The sequence below is a fragment of the Ostrinia nubilalis genome, chromosome 3 (genome assembly GCF_963855985.1).
Source record: "Ostrinia nubilalis chromosome 3, ilOstNubi1.1, whole genome shotgun sequence".
In the NCBI taxonomy this organism is placed as follows: Eukaryota; Metazoa; Arthropoda; class Insecta; order Lepidoptera; family Crambidae; genus Ostrinia; species Ostrinia nubilalis.
In genome coordinates, this window is record NC_087090.1 from 3,245,747 (window position 1) to 3,266,108 (window position 20,362).

At 36.3% G+C, this 20,362-nt stretch overlaps 1 protein-coding gene across 6 annotated transcripts in view; it reads left to right on the plus strand.

Moving 5' to 3' along the window:
• The window catches only part of LOC135087602 (zinc finger protein chinmo), a 115,601-nt gene that overhangs the window by 55,008 nt on the left and 40,231 nt on the right, over window positions 1-20,362 (plus strand). For 2 of the 6 annotated variants that reach the window (XM_063982331.1, XM_063982332.1), the window contains exon 1: window positions 20,223-20,344. The exons of the other annotated variants lie outside the window; for them this stretch is intronic. In XM_063982331.1, the coding sequence (XP_063838401.1) occupies window positions 20,298-20,344 (47 nt within the window). In that variant the 5' untranslated portion in view covers window positions 20,223-20,297. Of the gene's footprint in view, window positions 1-20,222; window positions 20,345-20,362 lie in introns of those variants that run through there. 6 annotated transcript variants of the gene reach the window in all.

Below are 20,362 nucleotides of genomic sequence, written 5' to 3' on the forward strand. Positions count from 1 at the left end.
AATATTTACAGCTGTATTACAAAAATGATACTATTTCGTAATGACACTGGATGTTTATTTGGTTGGTTCCTATTTAACTGCATGACGACTACGCTACAAGTATTTAAAACATGATATAGGTAGGTACATAGTGTTTGCGTAGTTCAGTCTCAAGTTGACTGACCTGCAGCTGTTTAATTTATAACAACAATACTGTATTGTCATCCTCTAAAGTTTAAAGACTTACAGTAAGTAAAAATACATCATATTATTTACTTTCAATGCTTACTAACTACCCGACAGAGATCAGAGTATGACCTGGAGTATTGTAATTTGCGTTTTCACGATTTAAAATCGTACAGTTATGAATTCTAAATCTTGCAAAGTTCGAATGAACAGACAGAAAAGTCTCTCTTCTCAAAATTATTAAGATTTTCAGTATGCCACTTCTATTTTTCTTTCTCATTCATAACAAACAACATCCCAAAGTGAGTGAGAGAGATGTATAATTCTAATATGTAAATAGTTTTATTTATGCTACAAGCGTGTGAGTCGAATATACAGTCTTGAGTATGTATAATGTGTATCACATAATGCTCCTTCCGGGACTCGAACCCGCGATGATTTGATGGACCGGGGCACGGCCGTTAACCCTTAACCACCTAGCACCTATTTCTGTCCTTTAACCACCTACGTGCGGTCACAGAGACCGCTAATAAATTATTGCGATTATTTTGGGATCTGTGATAAGAAATTAAAGTTCGATTAAATAAAATGCATGTCTATACCTATTTGCTTTATTTAAGCGTCACAAATTAGCAAAAGTAATATAAAAGTTTTATAAAAATGGAATAATATCTATGAAATAAGGAATATGGCACCAAAAATAACTGTACTAATAAAATGAGATCTTTATTCTAAAATACTTAAATTTTTCACTTCTTTTTCTTATTTCTAATAATTTAAATAAACTAAAAATAAAATCAAATAAAAAAACTAAACAAAAAATAAAAAAAATAACAAAATTGCAAAGCCTCAACTTATGCATTTTTTCGCGGCAGTAACAACTCATTTTTTGCGAACACTCCAAACAAAATGGTACTTTACACACGAAACATAGGTAAGCCGTGTTGCGTTTCGTTTTTGGATGATACGTAAAGCATGTTTTACGAACTTCAAGTCATCATCATCATCATTTTCGTCTTCGTCACCCTCAATTTCAGATTTAGATCCACTCTCTTCAGCCTGCTCTTGATCAACGCTTACATCAGGTTTGACGTGGATGCAATCGTCGCCAGAAAGGTCATCTTCGTCCGAGATTTCTTGCTGAAGCCATCTTATAATATTTTCGTCATTTTTACTCATTTTGATTCTAAAACAGTAATAATAAAAAGTCACACAACCACCTACGTGCGGTCACGGAGACCGCTGGCGAATTTATTTTACTTACCCTGGCCAAACGCGTGCACGTACACACTCGCCGAGCACTAGCGCGACACCGAATGGTGTGTAGAAAAGGTATATGAACGCGCTTTGTCGCACGCCACTCACACGCGGAAATATTTGAATTTGAAAAATCGTTGCGGTCTCTGAGACCGCAGGTAGGTGGTTAAGGGTTAAAGTACACTCGAGCACATTTCAAAGCAATTTAATGAATGTTGAAGACAATTGTATGACGCTAGTGTTACGAGGAAGGTCAATGCTACAATTTAATGTTACAAAATAGTTTTCGTGTAGCCACTGATTTGTTGAGCGTAAAAAATGGGATTTAGTATGTATACAGATTACACATGTTAGTTAGCATCTTTCTTTTGCTTGTGTTTATACTCTATTAGCTGTGCCCGCAAATTCGTACGCATGAAAATAAGTTTGAATAATATTTCCCGTTTTTGCAACATTTTTCTTTACTGCTCCGCTTTCTCTATTGGCTGTAGGCTGTAGGCCTCTATTGCCTTAAGATTTCTTCAATAAATGGGCTATGCAGCACAAAAATATTTCTTCAAATCGGATCATTATATTTCCTGAGATTAGCGCGAAAGTAAAAAAACAAACTCTTCAGCTTTATAATCTTAGTATAGTATAGATAGTCCAGTAGTGGACTTTGTGTTATATCTTATTGCTAATTTATGTACATCTCTATAGCTTGTGACGTAATGTCTATTTTTCAACACCCGCATTTTTGTGTACGTCTTTGTGGCCTAAGCCTACGGATGCTGGTATGTTGCACATGTTAACAACATCTTCCATTGCCATCAGCAACTATTAACACCTTTATGTTGCGCCTACCGTCACAAAAGACGTCATTGAAGTGTCTATTTATAAGTAAACAACGCTATTATTATTTAAATCAGTTTTTTCATTCACTTCACTATTTATCTTATTGTTTTTATTTCATGGTGCGTTTAAGAAAAAACTAAATATTTTAAGGAATGACTCTACATTGTAGTTTTGAAAGTCACTGGCCAGTAATAACAATGAAAAAGATAAATTGTTATGAAATAATTATTATTAAAAAAATGTCTAAACATACGGTTAGGTAGGTAGATAGATAGAACACCCTTTATTGTATACCACACAAGAAAAGAAAATAAAGAGAAAGAAATATTTTTTTTTGTCATTTTTCACCGCCGTTAGTGACGCTCGGCTCTTCGCACTATTAGTTCAGATGACAGATTATGAATCGGGGACTCGGCGTCGTGCTCTGATTGATCATCAATGCATTGGTACTTAGACGCCGGAAAAGTACCAGTTGATTGTTGACAATAAGGGCACCGCGCACTTGGCTCATGTCTCTAGAGATTGCTATGACTTTGATAGCATGGGATCCAAGTCCAACTCCCCCAATTACTGTGGGATTATTTTTGATATATGATAAGGCGACACATCGATATTAAAATCTATTCTAAATTGAACTGATATCTAATTCACTATTCACTAACAAATTGATGTAATAAATCATGCATGATGCAACTGGATTCTTCACAGAAAGAATGTATTTTACATTTAGCATCACACATCAGCTCAAAATAAATCCTATTGCAACGTTCACAAAATTTCACATAAATGTGACGTCATTCGTACTTTCCATGCAACTTTTAAAATAAGTGCATCAGCATTGCACCATCTCCCTGCAACCATGACGAAATGTGTAGGTAAAGTTTCGACCACCGGCACTTTAGTATTGTTTACAAAGGGGTGTGCTAACGATTTATTTCATCTCGAGATACTTAAAAGGTGAGATACCAACGCCGTTCCGCGTAGTTGAAACCGTAAACCATACCGTCAACCCCAAAAAACTTGAGCTCTATTCTCAACGGCATAAAGACCAGTCAACAAGCCATGATATCTGCATTGAAGATAACCTTACATTTGGTAGGCCTACCGCACAGATACACGGTTGATAAGAATTATGATTAGAACAAAATAACAGCGGATGCTATCAAAGTTGCAAGGCGATTGGTGCGATTGGTTCAATTGGCGCACGATTAGATTTTTTTTTTTCAATGTGGCGACAGATATTTTGGCAAAACAATGACGTCCCAGACAATTGATAGTCTGAACTCTTGTTGATCTTACATTGAATGTAGTTGAATGAAAAATTGCATAACGTTTTACGATCGAGTCACTAGCAACTAAAAACGATTTTATTATGTACGCAAATGTTGCTCAGATAAATACGTATCAGTCACGTGTTTAACGTTTATTCAATTTTAAAGTTGGTGTAAATAACAAGAATGTTCTTATGATGCGCACAATAATATCAATGCCAGTTATAGGCGTATATTTAATGAGATGTCAATTTGTCAGTTCTTTGTGTTTGAATACAAATGTACATAGATTTTTGTGAGGAATTTCTATCATCTGAATGGCCTGAAAATTAGTTGTGAACGGTACATATGAAATCTCTAATTTGTTCACGTGAATTTGAAAAATGATATAAAATATAAATTGGCAGGTGCGGTTCTACGATGGTGCATACAATCCGTGATAAAATACATACTCTTGTGTAATCTTTAAAAATTTCAGCCATATATTTTGTCGAAACCATTGTTCATAAGGTTCATCCTAATGAATGACCGACCACCGACGAGTTCATCACAATAGAAGTTTTGTGAGACTGTTTTGTTAATGCATTGTTTATTGTTGACATGTGTGATTGTGTGAGATTTATCACCATAACACCCTTGACCTTGCCCGGTACTGACCGTAACAACAATCGCATGGTGTCATGGATATAGAGCAGCAGAGTATACTCACTCATGTACTCTTATATGAGTATGTAGCTCACGCTTTGGTATACAAACGTAAGTTATGGTTAAGCTATTCGAAACTAGACTGCATTAGAATAAATGAAGGCACTGAAAACCTGCCTTGTAAAACGAAAAACAAATGAAAAAACGTTTAAGCACTACGAGTATTACGTTTTCCACATGGTATTGCTCTTCAAAATACAATTCTAAATTAGGTAGCAAGTGAAAATAAATGAAATCGCGCCCGAAGCTGTAGAAACGAAATTCCTTTGACACATTTTTCTCGATAAAATGGCTTCTGACACTGGCAGGCACATGCTTTATTGGTGAAAAAAAAACCTGAAATGACGTTGGAATTTTCGAGTGCAGACTAGGCAATTACTCTTTGAAGATGTGGCTACACGAGCCGGCCCGGGCGGGGCGGAGGGGGGAGGGGGAGGGCCAAGGACTCCCCCCGAGGACCTTGGAGGCGCGACGGTTATGTAACCTCAAGGACGCGTCGGTGCGCGTGCAACTTACGCATGTGTGGGTGGTCTTATGTACTTTAATTACGGATCAATTTCGGCTGGTATTAGCGATTCGATCTTGGAGGTGCAAATTGTGTTAATTATCAACAGTTCTCTCTCCTATTAATCGTAGCTAGAGTCGCTTTTGACAAGAAAAGCATTGCGGCAAACATTATAGAGTTTGTGCACTACATTTTCTCTCCACTATTATTGTGTGCATTGTTCATCAAATAATGCTGAGTATAAAATATCTACTATATCTAAGTAGAAACAAAACACGGGTCTTAACACGCGAAAGTTTAAAATCTATTTTTTAATTTCAGTTGCTTTGAGCCCCGTTTCTTACCAGTTATTTTTGCAGTGGTCCATATCTTACCGGATCTATTGATATAAAACCTTATATTACGTTCCTGAACAAGTTCGTATCGAGCTTCCCATTGGTAGACCAAATAGTCTTAAAGGTGGTTCCACTTTTGTCTCTACTCGCCTCAACAATCGCACGAATAACCCTTTGCGCTATTTTTTCTCGCAATATTAATTGCGATTCGGCTCTTCAATGAGTTCGTTGGCCTTCATAATGTCGTCAATTACGTCACTTTTGCAAGCCTTCTGACTAAGCCATAGTTAGCAAGTACCTGTATCATGTAGGAAGTTGCCGAATATATTTTTAGACTAGCACGGACGGCACTTCAAGTTAAATACTACACCTTATGCTAGATGTTTTAAGTGCCATTTTGCATCAAACATTGTGCTACCTATTTTACCTACTTACTGCATAATGCTGATTCAATTGTTACTTATACCTAATACTTTGGTAATATTTAACTGGCGTGCGAGAGAATTTGCATTGCCTCTGATAAGTTTTAATTAGTATGTAATTTTTGCGTTTAATTGCTAATGTGATTCACATAAATAATTAATCAATATATAAAAAATTAAAAGGCCCAAAAACTAATTTACGGATTTTAGATAAAAGCAGTATCTGAAATTCAAACTAATATCGTAACTTTTACCACACATTCCTGTTTAGAACATTGAAAAACTACTACATAGTTTAATACTAACTTATTCGTACTATTATGTGAATAATATTACATAAGTTCTTAGATAATTCCATGTATAGGTACTTACGCCCGTATTCACAAACATTACTTATGAGGTCTCACAGTGCGCGTGGTCGCGCAGCGTGACACACGAACCAATCACAGAGCTCTATTCAACGCTGTGCGTTCGATTTGCTGCTTCACTTAAGAAAGCATCGTTTGTGAATACGGGCGTTAGTCAGTGAACGAAGACATCATGGATATACTTACTTTACTACTACCTTCATGTTAGGGGTCAAGTTATAATCTAATTTAACTCTACATACGATCTGAAAGCTCAACTCAAGCTTTTATCCATCAATGTTTCAACCTACTGTACAGTTTAATCTTTGAAGCAAAAGCTGTAAGTCGCGGTTACATAAATTAAAATCAAATTAGCCTTTTCATTGTTATATTGATATTCTGAAATTCTCATTCAATAACAAAACTATTTTCAAGGTAGCTGAATGTTTCTAAATTAGTAAGGCCTCGCGGTTGTGAGTGACTCGTGAGCGCAGGGCACGTGTTTGGACTTTGTTTTGTCTCTTTCCATTTCCTCTTGTAGGAAAAAGACGGGTGTCTGTTGTGCGTGTAACTTATAGCATTTAAATCCAATAATGTATTTAAGAATGTACTTGCACGTCATTTGTTAACTTATTTTAGGTGTAGTGCTCGTTTGGAGTATCTACTCGTATGTATTTACATTATTTGTATCTAACATAATTATAGCTAGCTCGTATATTTTTGGTCTATAGCAACGTAGTCTTTATATCTCACACCGTAGCCTATTTTTACTTAAGAAGATAGGGTTAGCCAACTGAAAGATACATTCGGATTATAAATAAAATTAGTTCGACGATGAAACCAATGCGAAAAAAGCTCAAAAGTTCGGCGGTCGAATTAAGAACAAAAGTCACTAATTCGACAATCGAACTAATGAATCGAAGTACTTAGTGAAAAAATGTCTACATACAAATAGGCAGAAGAACAAAGTTTCTAAGCACCGCCCCGCAGTTTAGCTCGGGTCATGCACGTGGATGGTCACGTGACAAACGTGCTCGGCCAAAATGTGCGTACCGATTACACCCATACAAATGGGCGGTGTTCTTCCTCATTTCCAAGGGTCATATTTGGCACACAGTACGTTAGGGATTTAGAAAATATGCACTGTATGTTCAGTACTATTTTCAGGAGTGCTAAGCTTATTGAAAATTTATACACCTAAAGGCAAATTTTGACATCTCTGTCTCCTTGTAGTACATTTAAAAGATTTTTAAATATAAACTCAATATTGTGTTATATTTTCAGCAGTTTAAAGCTCGCGAAAAGGACATTGTCAGAAACCGCCTAAAAAACCGCCCAAAAACATTAACCCATCATAATTATTTTCTATTTTTTTTAATACATTAAGCACCCTTTCATTCTAATGGACACTTAAGCATTGAAAAATTAAATAAATAAGTCTTTTAACGTTTATTCTATAATACTATTACAACTTCCGGACGTTTTGGTGCGTGGCATGGTCTAAAACCTATCAAGTTCCATAATTTTTGCCGATAAAATCTGTACGAGGCATTACCGTACTTTATTGCTGGGAGTCCATGTATAGTGATGTTCCTGCGGCCATCATAGACAATAAAATATCGATTTTGAAAATAAAATAAATCGATTAAACTGCTTTGAAGACTAGATTTGCGTTAAAAGCTAAAAAGATATTGACAGTTTGACACTATTACAAGAAGATATCTAAAGTGTCCAACTGGTCGAAGGTCGTAAATAAAATAAAAAGGGGAATTATAAAACGAGCGACTAAAAAAAAACTTTGCGACTGATGATGGCATACTGTTTTAATACCTTGAGCGGTATGAATTTGAGTAAGCGAAAAATTAACCAAACTAACGACAAATATTGATCAATAATAAAATCCAGAACGAGCTTACAAAATGTGGGTTTTGATTATTACATTTCAGACATAAAAATACTATCCGGGCGACTAAATTACTAAGTGAGCGACTAGAAATACAGAGAGGGCAACTTTAATATGAAGATACATTAGATTTTTCTAATTGAGGTTTTACTGAACGAACTACAAAAAAGTTAATTCTAAGCAAAGTTTTGTGAGCTGTTTTATTAATGATTATTGGTTACTGATATTATATTTGAGGTCTCATGTTTTTTATTTTGATAAGCTTTATTAATGAAAACTACAGATTGTTCCAGCGCGCGAATTCGAATGGGGGCGGGGCGACTGTCCCGATTTTTTAACAAAATATGTATGCAAACAACTAACAACACCGCCACTGGAAGCAAAACTGATACCTATTGGACAAAAAAGAAAACGAGGCCGGCCCGCTAAGTCCAAGCCAGCACTTATCATACAGTGACGATGAGTAGGTAGAGCTCCTCAATCCTCATAGGTACCAATCAATGAACCTTATTAATAAGATTACTTTTTTTTTGGGTTGACAGAAGCGACTTATTTTATTTTGTTTTTTTGTTGATTCGATTTAAGAAAATACAAATTAATTTCATTTTTCGTAATACATTGTTTGATTTGATTACCTACCCTTAAATTTTAATGATTTATTTTTTTCGCTACTAGAATAGTGTTCCGTCAAATATTTATTTCATAAGATCATTTTTTGTTTAAATGTGGGCTCATAATACGCTGCTCATAATAGTATTTTTCAAAGTAGATTTTGCATTCGACACACTTCAGTAAAGTTAAAAATACCGCTCAGTATAAAAAAAGCATTTGCCAAATATTAAAAAAAATGCAGGACCTAACGTTGACACTCAATCAAATATTAGGTCGCTCAAATATTATGAAGCTTTCATTTTGTATTTTAAGGAACTCAATTTTTTTTTGTAAGTTGCCGTTCTTTTGATTTTTCGTCACTCGCACTCAGTCGCTCACTTAGTAATTCTTTAGCCCACATTAATTATTTTTGACACTTACAACATAAATTTACAGTCACTCGTTTAAATACTACCCAAATAAAAATAATTAGGACCATAAACTGATATTCATGGTATCATAACTGTAAAAGTGTCAGAATCCGATGTTGAATCCAATGCCAGTTGAAGTGTGAGAAACATATATATTTTTTTTTATGTGACAGGAGGCAAATGAGCAGACGGATCACCTGATATCAACCTAGTATAGTTGCCAGTCTCTCATAATCTATGCCAATGAGGGTTTTCGCGATTGAAAAATCCGCCAGATGGCAATACGTAGACGTGAGGTCCAAATGATTGGTTATTTTTGACATGACATTGACAGATATCCACCAATCATGCAGCATTTGGACCTCGCGTCTACGTATTGCCATCTCGCGGATTTTTCAATCGCGAAAACCCTCATTCATAGCACATGTATAATAATAGACCAAATGAACTTTTATAGATTGTGAAAGAGAAGATAAAGATTTTATTATTTTATTAAAATCTTGCCACGAGGTAGTTTTTCAGTAGAAACCAGGATTGGATAATCGCTACAGGCAAGTATCAGAACATTTTATAAATATTTTTAATCGATTATATCCATGTGAATCGTTTTAATAAATTGTCATTTTACTTTTTCAATTAAAACTTTTTCAATCCCTAGTCTTGTCAAACTGTCATAATGTCAACAAATTATAAATGTCACGTCAGTTGACTCAATTTCAGTCTTCTGTGCGTTTATTGTATTTTTATTTCAATGAAATAGTGCTAAAGGGTTAGTACTAAAACTGAAAGCCTTTTTTCAGAAAGAAAACCAATGTGGTGCCCTTATTATTCATGCTGTTTGAAAGTTACAAGTCAGTGATACAGAGTTGCCGACATTATAACTCCGTAGTGATACCATACCAAAGAAGAAGTTTTCCTAAACACTTGTGTTGTTTTTATATGTGATCGAATAAAAAGGATTAATTCTACTGCTCAAATGGAATAACTTATCCCAAGAGACCGAATATAAAAAAAACCTCTCCATAGAAATTATCACCATCACGAGGATGTGAATTTTTTTGAGAATTTGATATTGGTCCTGTAAGAAAAGTAGTTGTATTTCAGTAGTAGAATCAACCCTTCTTGTTTCATCAGCAAGAGTAACTATAAAAACGCCCTGTAGGTAGGTATTATTAAGCTGAAGAGTTTGTTTAGTGTCAAAGACTGTCACACAGTGTAACTTAAATTGGCATATTATGATAATGAACATAAAAACTTAAATAAATATTTATGTTAATATTTTTTCTATTTATTTATTTTCCCAAAGCTTCACAGTGACAGCTGAAACAGCAATACTGTTAACAAAACAGTAAAACTAAACTTGGAACAAACTGTTACAAATATGAGGGGTTTAATATTTTACAAATTAAAATAAAACCGCATGTTGCTTTACTTTCTCGTATAGGTAATAAATGTAATTAATGGCTAGATTATTAATGTTACTTTGTTACCCTCAATAGTGAGGAAATCTTATAAAATGGTAACCCTGATTTTTATTGTCATTCAAGTGCTCTTTCTTCGCATAGGCTTCTGTGATTTGGCCAAGGGCCACACACATTGCGATAACATTATGCGACATTGATTTGACAGCAGCGGAGTGAAGTCTTGCGACTATGCAAAATGATACCCTGTAATCGTAGCGCATACAGACATAGACGGGGCGGGGCACATAGCTCGTAGAGCTGATGGCCGCTGGGGCAGGAAAGTTCTTGAGTGGCGACCACGAGCCGAAAGACGTAGCGTGGGCAGGCCTCCCACTAGGTGGACCGACGATCTGGTGAAGGTCGCGGGAGGTGCCTGTATGCGAGCGGTGCAGGATCGGTCTTCGTGGAAATCCTTGGGGGAGGCCTTTGTCCAGCAGTGGACGTCTTTTCGGCTGAAACGAACGAACGAACGATACGTATTACCACTATTTACCAGACATTACTATTTATTGCATACTCGCCGGATTACACGTATGAGCACGCGCGTAACAGCTTCGGCCTTGCATTATTATAAGATCTTGTTCCGCCCTTTTACGAACTTCCTCCGTGAGGATATCCCCGCCGAATTCTATGATGAACCTATCAAAAGTCATATTCTGCAATGTCAACCCACCACAAGGTGGACCGACGACCTGATAAAGGTAGCGGGAAGGCGCTGGATGCAGGCCGCTACCAACCGTGCGATGTGGAAGTCATTGGGGGAGGCCTATGTTCAGTAGTGGACGTCCTGTGGCTGAAATGATGATGATGATGAAGAAATGAATGAAAATGACAAATCTTCGAACGTGTATAATACCGGGCCAAAGTAATCATATAATTTTGGCACCTTAATAACTAATGCCGTTTTTGTTGTAAAGATCATGCAGCGCTACTTGCGGATATTATTGGAAAGAAAACTATGTGGGCTCTAGATCTGAAGCCGCTTTAACGAACACGAAGTGCTCATACAATGCGGCGTATTTTCTTCCAGTCTTTAGTCAGGACTTTAGTCGAATTAAAACCCCGGTTGAACGTGATATAGCCGCACTAGAATACGATGCTTTTTTGCATAATCGCAAGACTTCGTTCCGGTGTCGACCGAATGTTATCATGATGTATGTGGCCCAGGGGTTACCGTAGCCGCTAAGGTTTGAAACTTCTTGCTTAAAATATTGTAGTCTTTGGCATAGACTACGATGGTAGTCATGGAGATAGGAGTTTGTTATCTCGTGTCAGATGTAAATGGTGAAAAGAAAACTCATGATTCGTGGTATTTTTATGTAATATGTAGGTATTTTATAAAAGTGGAACCCCGAGTGATCTCCAAAACCCATTCTATTATTATATACGATTCGGCTTCGATATCTATAATACAATAGGAGTTTATTTCATGTGTCAGGTGACAAGGGTGGAAACAACCTACGATTCATGTTGTTTATTTACGTGCAATATGTGGGCATATTGTAAAAGTGGAATGCCGAGTTGTATTTCTAAAACTTGTTCTATTATTTTATACTATTTGGCTGCGACTCGGCGTGACGACAATACAAAACATTTTTCGCGAATCGGTGTTCATACATTCACACAATACATTAGACGCCATGTTGTCATAAACGACATATTATAAAATCGCTGTGATTTAATATTCTTAATCATTAATTTTATGGCAAGTGTCCATCAGGAATCATTGTTCTTACACACAGAATCGTATTATTTCGCTTTCGGGTAGTAATATGTCAAAATTGTTGGTTCTTTAGGCGAACAATGTATGGAGAACGAACATTGTCCTTTGAAACACGTCAAAAAGAATTTATCAGCAAGTTTACTTACATAAGGGCATAATTAATATTCTTAAAGAAACCTTTGTTCTTGTAAAGTTATAAAATACACAATGTTATTTTAGTCAAAACAAAAAATAGGAAATGTATTTAACATAGGCCGATTATTATTACAATATTGTAAATACCCATTTTTCGTTTTTTTTTTGTCGCTACAAGTTTTTTTTATGTACTGTAGTTTGTTTTTAAAATAAGAATTATAGAAGCCCTTTATTATGTCATACACCAGCATCTTAAGCCGGGTCCAGACAAGTGTAACGCGTAATGGAATGTATCGTATAATGTAATGGAAATAGTATGGGCAGCACTTTACATGTAATGAACTTATACCATAGTTGTAATAGAGTCTATTATACAACCAAACACGCGAACTCTGGTGTGCTGTCGTCTGTACATCTGAAACATAGGTATGTAAGCCTATCTGAAAATGTCAAACTTAGGCTGAGTTGCACCATCTTACTTTAACTTTGACAAACGTCAAAAATCTGTCAAACAATACAAAAAGCACCGGTTATTGTTAATGTTACGGTTAAAATAAGGTGGTGCAGCTCAGCCTTAGTGATATTAAAAAAACATAACCCTCCTTCTGGCGTAGTCGGATAATAATAAACACAAGAGTTGAACCTTACGGCTCTATAATCAAAAATGACTGAGAAAAGTTGTTTCGCGACCGAGTGCGTTCTCTTATTCATTATGTATGGACACAAACATTGTTTCAAGTATTACCTATTTACTCAAGTTTTTGTATTTTTACATTTTCGTACTCGGGTACGTGCCTATTACATAGATACAAAGTCAGTTACTGGCGTCATAATTTATCTTTTTTGTTTCTAGAGGTTTAGTTTTCCTGCAAAATGTACTGATGGAAATATCTTTTTCTGTCGCTAACAGGTCATTATTAATTATAATTGTACTTTTATCAGTTACTGCCCATATTCATTGGGTCAAAAATTTGTGGTTTATTTGGATAAATCCACAGGAAAACTCGAACCGTGCAATTGACTTTAATACAATGTACATCCCAAATCGTTGCCTTTTATAGAATTAAGTTTACCTACTAATTTGAAACGCATTTTGTACTCGTAGTACATGGAAAACCCATGACTAAGGTGTTCCATTTATGAAAACGATAACCTAAATAAATGATGTTAATGTGTATTTTTTTAATAAAAAAATCCACTTTTTATAAAGAAACAGCACACATTTTAGGGAACAAAAATGCGGGATAATTAAATAGTATGAGAACTATTCAAAAATGCACGCACTAATCCTATGAGTTTTGCATACATTTGTCCGTAGGTACATTTTTTCCCCACCGCGGACAATAAGTAATTTAACCTGTGTGGGACAGGGATACATGGGGATCAAAACTGGTCTTTGCTTTCGCTTATTTGGGTCAAGGAGTATTTCTTACAACAAAACCCCACGATCCGGTTGTAGCATTATTTTTGATCGCCCTACGCGGAATCGTCGAATTTTTCAAGTTTATTTGTCCCTTTTTATAGTTCCTGGTACAAGCGCGACGGGGATATGTTCAAGGAAATTGAGATGACCATTAGTTGTAAAACCAAGGTAATTTGCTCGAAAGGTCTGCCCTTTTAAGAGATTCATTTGGACATAATACGACGGCAAATAGGTCTTGATCCTTGGATAATATTCTTATTAGAAAGACATTAAGTAAGAGAATTAGGGATAAGAAACTTTATTTTCTGGCTAATTTACCTATAAAAATAGTTCAGTTACAATTTAACACATTGTTTGAAAATGTTGTAGTGTGTTTCAAAATGTTAGATAAGAATTACTCTTTTTATAATGTTTATGTCATTGTAAAACTTTAGCTTCTCATTTGTCAGATTAATTAAAAGTGCCAACAACTAAAACAAAGAAAAATACCTGAAATGTTCAAACGTTTGCAAGCGAGAACAAGCTTTGAACGACTTTAAAACTTATTTCTAGCCAGTGATAAATTGACTCTGAAAGCACATAAAAGTTCGATGACATCTTTAAACTCGATATTAAGGATTTTGTACTTAAAGTTATAGTAGAGAGAGAATGAAGTGATCAAGAGATTACTTCAATTAAATAACGTTATGTAACCTACGAAAGTTGTCATCCACGAATCTGGTTAATTTTAAACTAGTTCTAATGCACGCCTTTAAAACATTTTATGACCGACACTTTATTACTAGTTGACCATTAATTATGAGGCTAAATCACTTCCAAATGATTATGTAATGCATGCCACCGTCCTTGTTTTAGCTATTTGATATAATTAAAAGCAATTTATTGTACTGAAATCGTACCGGAAATTATTATTTCAAAATAGTTTTTTGTCGAAACCGTTTTTGACACTCGTCTAATGTTTTGCATCTCGGTAGTTAATGTTATGTTTAATAGTTACAAGTAAGTTCTAAACAAAAACGAAAACAAATTTGTTTTTCAAATTGTAAACAAACCTCGTCCAAAGTTCAAAGATGTAGCTTACATTCTTTTCAGTAGAGCTCTGTGATTAGCATTTGGAACGAAAAAGAATACAAACATAAATAGACTCTGTGCGCATCATACGCTTTTTAAGATAGCGCTGGAATACAGTTCTTCTATTTACGTAGATTCAATGTTATCATCTCTTGGCTTGCTGATTCATACGTCTGGTTATTAACCTCAGAATTTCAGCTCGTGTTTGCTTCCAAAGTTTGAAACTAGGTATTCTAGTCATCCATTGTTATACACTATGCAAAACGCAGCTGTTTTTTGCGTTCTGCTCATGTATGCGTGTTAATACAGAAACAAAGACGAATCGTTCTTTAAAAAGACAGAGATCTAAAAATAATAATTTACAATTAGGTACCCCGTACGTACGTGCTAGAAATATTTTTGAAATACATAAATTATGCACTAAAATAATATAAATCATTCCACACGCATAATGAATTTGTTACTTACAAAATACTACACAAAGCCCTACATGTAATAAAGCAAAGCAATGGGAAAATGTTTTAAAATTCATCAAGTTGCATTACTTTGTTATGATGCCCATTTTAGGTCATCAAATAGTCATTGTCAAAAACGCAGCGACTGCGCAGATACCGTTATATAAGCGGCATGAATGGAGCGCTTTCGTGGTGCAGCGTAGTGAAAGGCAGCATACTGTACATACAGCCGCGACTAATAAAAACATTCAAGTATCATTCGATTTTATATCTTATTCCATCAATATAAGACCCCTGTTTCGTAGCTGATTCGTTCGCGTTTGTACGGTGCGCGTGCGTGCATTCGGTCGTGGATTCACGGTCGCGTTGCGAGTTGCGGCCATGTCTTTTTGTACATACGGAAGTTTAGTTCTTAATGTCACATGATATTTCTCAAGCCATGATCAATTAGAGTAGTGTTTACACTTTGCTTTACTACAACTTTGTGTAATACAATGTTGTTTTTACTTGTTACTTTATTCATGTAAAATCGTTCATCTTCATGAGAGAGGTCAACACATTTTTAAAATATTATTTTGATAGATCAAGTATCAAAATTGTTTATGTTTACTATAACCAAACCAATGTATAAAATGACAGTTGGAGAAATGCATAATAGTTTTCCAACTTACATAAACGGCATAATTAAGAAAAGGTTTGACTTCTGAACTAGAAACAAACCTGACAATACAGTAGCGCCGATGAATAGGTACCAGTAAATTCTTTCAAATACGCATTCATCCCAGAACGTACAAAGGTGGTTATACACTAGTAGCTAATTGTCGGAAGCTTCAGTATAAAAGTTATCTTTCGTGCATTTATGTGTCATGTTTTTAAGAATAGCAGCAACTTAAAATTGTTGTTACGTGCACCGGGACGCATTCAAATGAAGTTACAAATTGCATTGGAATTCGTGTACAAATTCCTGTGCGAACTAAGAATCTTACAAAAATATTACAGTCGCCGTTTGCATTTATTTATTTATTTGAACACCAACAAGGTTACATTGAGGCTTCACAAAAGTAACTATAAAAAATGACACTTGTTAAATGCAAACTTAATTATAGCATTAAACTTAATTAATTAAATTAATTAAGCATTCGTGTAAACACAGCTTTACTAACGCACACGCAGTGCAACCTTGCAACTTTCTATGTTGACTAAAATATGACTCTATTATGAATGTTAAAGATGTCCTAACTAAACCGTCCCAGCTCTAACAATGTCAGGAGGGCGCTACTACCAATACCGGATTATTAGTTCCGATTTTTGCCACGTTGTACAACCATACATACATATAATTATGCCATTTATAGGAGGACGGGTTGTTAGTTTTTGATTTTTGCTACTTGACGTTTCAAAATCGCTTGACTATACAAAAATATTGGGCATCGTTTGCATTCGTGTGTTTCCAGCTTTACTAACGCACACGCACTGCAACCTCTTGCAACTTTCTATTTTGACGGGCCCCAACCTGCGTGGCAACTGGCACGTTTCTTCTATTAGAAAATAGTTGCAGTAGAAAGTTTTTTTGGCTTGCATTGTTATGCCTCTTGCAATCGTAGCTGTCGTAAATAATAAATTTGACTGTTGTATTTTAGATTTCATACTCCGATCGCATGAATCACATTTTACAATCTTGAACCAAGGATGTGCTGTCAAACTTTAACTAAAATAAAACATTTGTTAGTCTAGCAAAACAAAACACTACCACGTTTTTTGTTCCTGATCTTTCGCAACACACTTCTTCCAATGACATAACTTCTTCCATTTACTCGAAATAAATCAAGTTTTTTAAACTATACATTGACCTATTTGATTAATACTTTTGCACAAATATTTAAAAACGCACCTTCCGCGTCGCCTTGGCGCTTTGTCTACGAAACTTGGCAATTACCCAAAAGTCTGGAGCAAAAATCACTAACACAAATCCGTCCGATTGCTCATGCAATCGAGAGCCCTTGCAGGCACAAGTTTAGCATCTGCTATCGGTGACTTGGGCGCGATTCGCGTGGGATTTTTCCACACAAGTACTTCTGAAATCAACGGACCATTTGATTCTTTGTTATGCGATTTGCAACCGTCTGTCCTTAATCTGTATGCAGGAGGTACATTTGAAATGCGAGTTTGCAAGATTACGAAGTAAAGTCAAAGTTCTGTTTTTGAAATTGCACAACATTTACTTAAACGATGAGTAACCTTTGCGAGAGTCCGAATACATTAGTGAGATTAGTGCATTCACAAGAATTCAATCCAAATCAATGAATTGTGAACCAAAAGATTAACAATATCAAATGGTCTCATTAGATTAGAAATATTATCCATTAAAGCCAAATTAACCAAAACGACCCATCTTTTCCTAAAATCATAGCATTTAGGGCCTGGCTCTACCTAATAAACTGACAGTCAAAATACCTTTGCGTAAATTACCAAAAACCGTAACATTCCAAACAATTATTCCACGTCCCTGTATCCTAAAACCAAAAACCCAAAACTATCCGATACAGATCGACTTATCTCAACGTGCAGCAGCGCGAAACGACTGCACTTAGATAAGCGGGAGAATTTAGAAAACCCGTTTGCTCGCAGTGCGTCGGTTTCAACAGCGGGTTACGTAACCGCCGAATCTACGCACTGCGCATCGGTCATTCGGCCCCGCCTGTCTTTCGCAACTGTAACCGCAGTATGCATTTTCTATGCTGGCTGGCCACAGCGTAGTAGGACAGTATGTGAGGCGAACAGAGGCAAAGTCGCGGCAGTGTTTTAAACATTAGAAGTTACTAATCTATTTACCGATTTAAAAATAAAATATGTCAAATACTTTCAATATAATGCAGTTAGGCATAATTACCTATTGGAAAAATTGTTAATACTGAATACAACGTCGTAATGTCTCGTCTCGTAGCTACGAACTACGAACAAAGAGAAAATTGAATATCGGTACATTAACAAACCAAATACACCGCTAACTAACAAAAAAGTGGAAGCTCTAAACACTTTGTGCAAAGATTAGCTTCTACCCATTTTTGCACTGTGCCACTATCATTTGAATTTTGTCGTCAATGTAAGAGTCACGAGGCGACCCAGATTCCGCTTGCTCTACGCCTCTCGCGTTATACCAATACGTTAAATGCACAAACTCCGCTTTTCTCACGAAAAGCACTCGGATTCATACCACTTTTGAAGATCGGAGAGTGTAAATACAGCTGGAATACGCCAACGTAATTTGGACCTTTACGCTTGGGCGTTTGTGTGAATAAGGGCTAGATTGGTCTGCGCTATATCTATGTGTTTTTTTGCAGGGATGATCTCTTAGATATAAGCCCAAAGTTTGGTTTAGGTGCTAATAATGGAAGATCCCGGTTGGTACAAGGGAATACGAACGTTATTGCATTGGGATGAACTACCTAAACATGAAAGGCATCTTTAAGGTTATTGTTTTTATTAGAACGGGTCACTGTGATTTGATTGGTTGAAAATTTTTGCCTGAATGGTCCATTTAAAAGCATTGTTTTCATTTGTATAGATTTCTAAAAACAGGTGGTGCGTTTTATTAATACTATTGTTATCATAATACAATCTTATTTGTATGTTATAACAGTTCTTTGAAAGATTTGGCACGCACTAATCAATGGAGATAAGAGTTCGTCAAGATAGGTAATGTATTTCCTAGTATTTCGTAGCTCAATGACTAAGTAATTGAGGTAAATGCAGTTGAAAAATATTGTTGTACAAAACTATATTTTGAATAACACAATTGACTGTAATAGATTCATCTTTTCATCAATGTAACATAAAACAGGCCTAAACTACTTTATTTCAGCATGAAATACGGCGCTTATAACTTTATCTGAAAACTAGGAAGTTAAATTATATCTTATCGTAAAACAATTCCACGAAACTGACACTGAGTATGTGTGTATAATATGTATCTATCTACATAAACACTTGTCTTCTAAAAAAGTTATTTTAAAACGCATTGAAAAATATTCATACAAGTGAACGTTTTACTAAATCCATTGTCATGGCGCAGTTACACTATGCAGGAAATTGATCGAACAGAAGTGCGAGCACACATACCGAAGTATGGGCGACGCACGGCGAAACTAACTGAAATGCATGTTTACACTATCTCGATCAATTTCCCGCATGGTGTAACTGCGCCATCAGTGTAGCAAACGCGACTCTACGTAGAGCCAATGCTCGTAGCAAGCGTAGTGATTTTAAGGCTACAGCGAACGCACAACCCGAGCGATTTTGGACTTTATTTTTGAAGGCATTAGAGTTAAGTAACAGGTGCTTGGGGGGGAGATGGGAATCAGTGAATGTGCAATGCCGGTCGATGCAAGCCTTTGTTTCGGCACCGTTAGATGCTTGTACTTTGGATAGTTATGCGATCGTTACAATTTCTTTGACCTTTTTAGAAATAATTATTAAAGTATGTTGGAAGTGGCCTCGTAATGATCAGACATGCATAGGTAGCAATTAGTAAGTATGTATTCAAGCTTGTATTCAAGCAAATTAAATTCTAAATATTGTGTAATTAGTGTATGGTGTGTGTGATAAAACTAATTTACACGTATTGACTAAAACACGCGCCATTTCCACTTCTACTTTAACTTTTTGTCTACATGTCTGGTGTGACATTTCAAAGGATTACCTAACGATAGGTTTAGGTACCTTTGAAATCCTTTAAATTACAAACCGGTGTCCGAATCCATACGCATTAAAAATTTGTCAGTCAAAATGGCCGCCGCTTTCATCATAATGATCATTATGTAGTATGTGCGTAGCCACTTTCCCATCTCGATTTCCGCCGTTGCAGAGTGACCGTTGCGGCACTTTGCGCAACTCGGTGCAAGCCCCCCCTCCCCCCTCCCCCGCTCGACTACGCCTGCGCGCCTACTGCACCCCGGAACCAGGTCGCAGCCGAAATTCCACACTGCCCAGCCTAACTAGACCTACCCCTCGCCCCGCAATCGCCTTCAATCACCGTCCATCGACTGGGTCGACGCAGCTCAGCTTACGCCAGCCCAGATATACCTGCATATGCAAATACAGTTAGCCTGTAACGGTCGGGATTTAATCGATAAGGTATCGACGCGATGCAGTTGCACCCACCGCCCATTGCAGATGCGTAGCTGCCCCGGTGAGGGACTGCGTTCTGTGCTCTTCTGCATTAATTTGCATAATCGGTTATATCGCGCGTGATTGATAGCATCATGAGATCAACGCGACATATCTTCCGCGACCCGCGACAGAAGAGAGGGTATAATTTTTTATAATA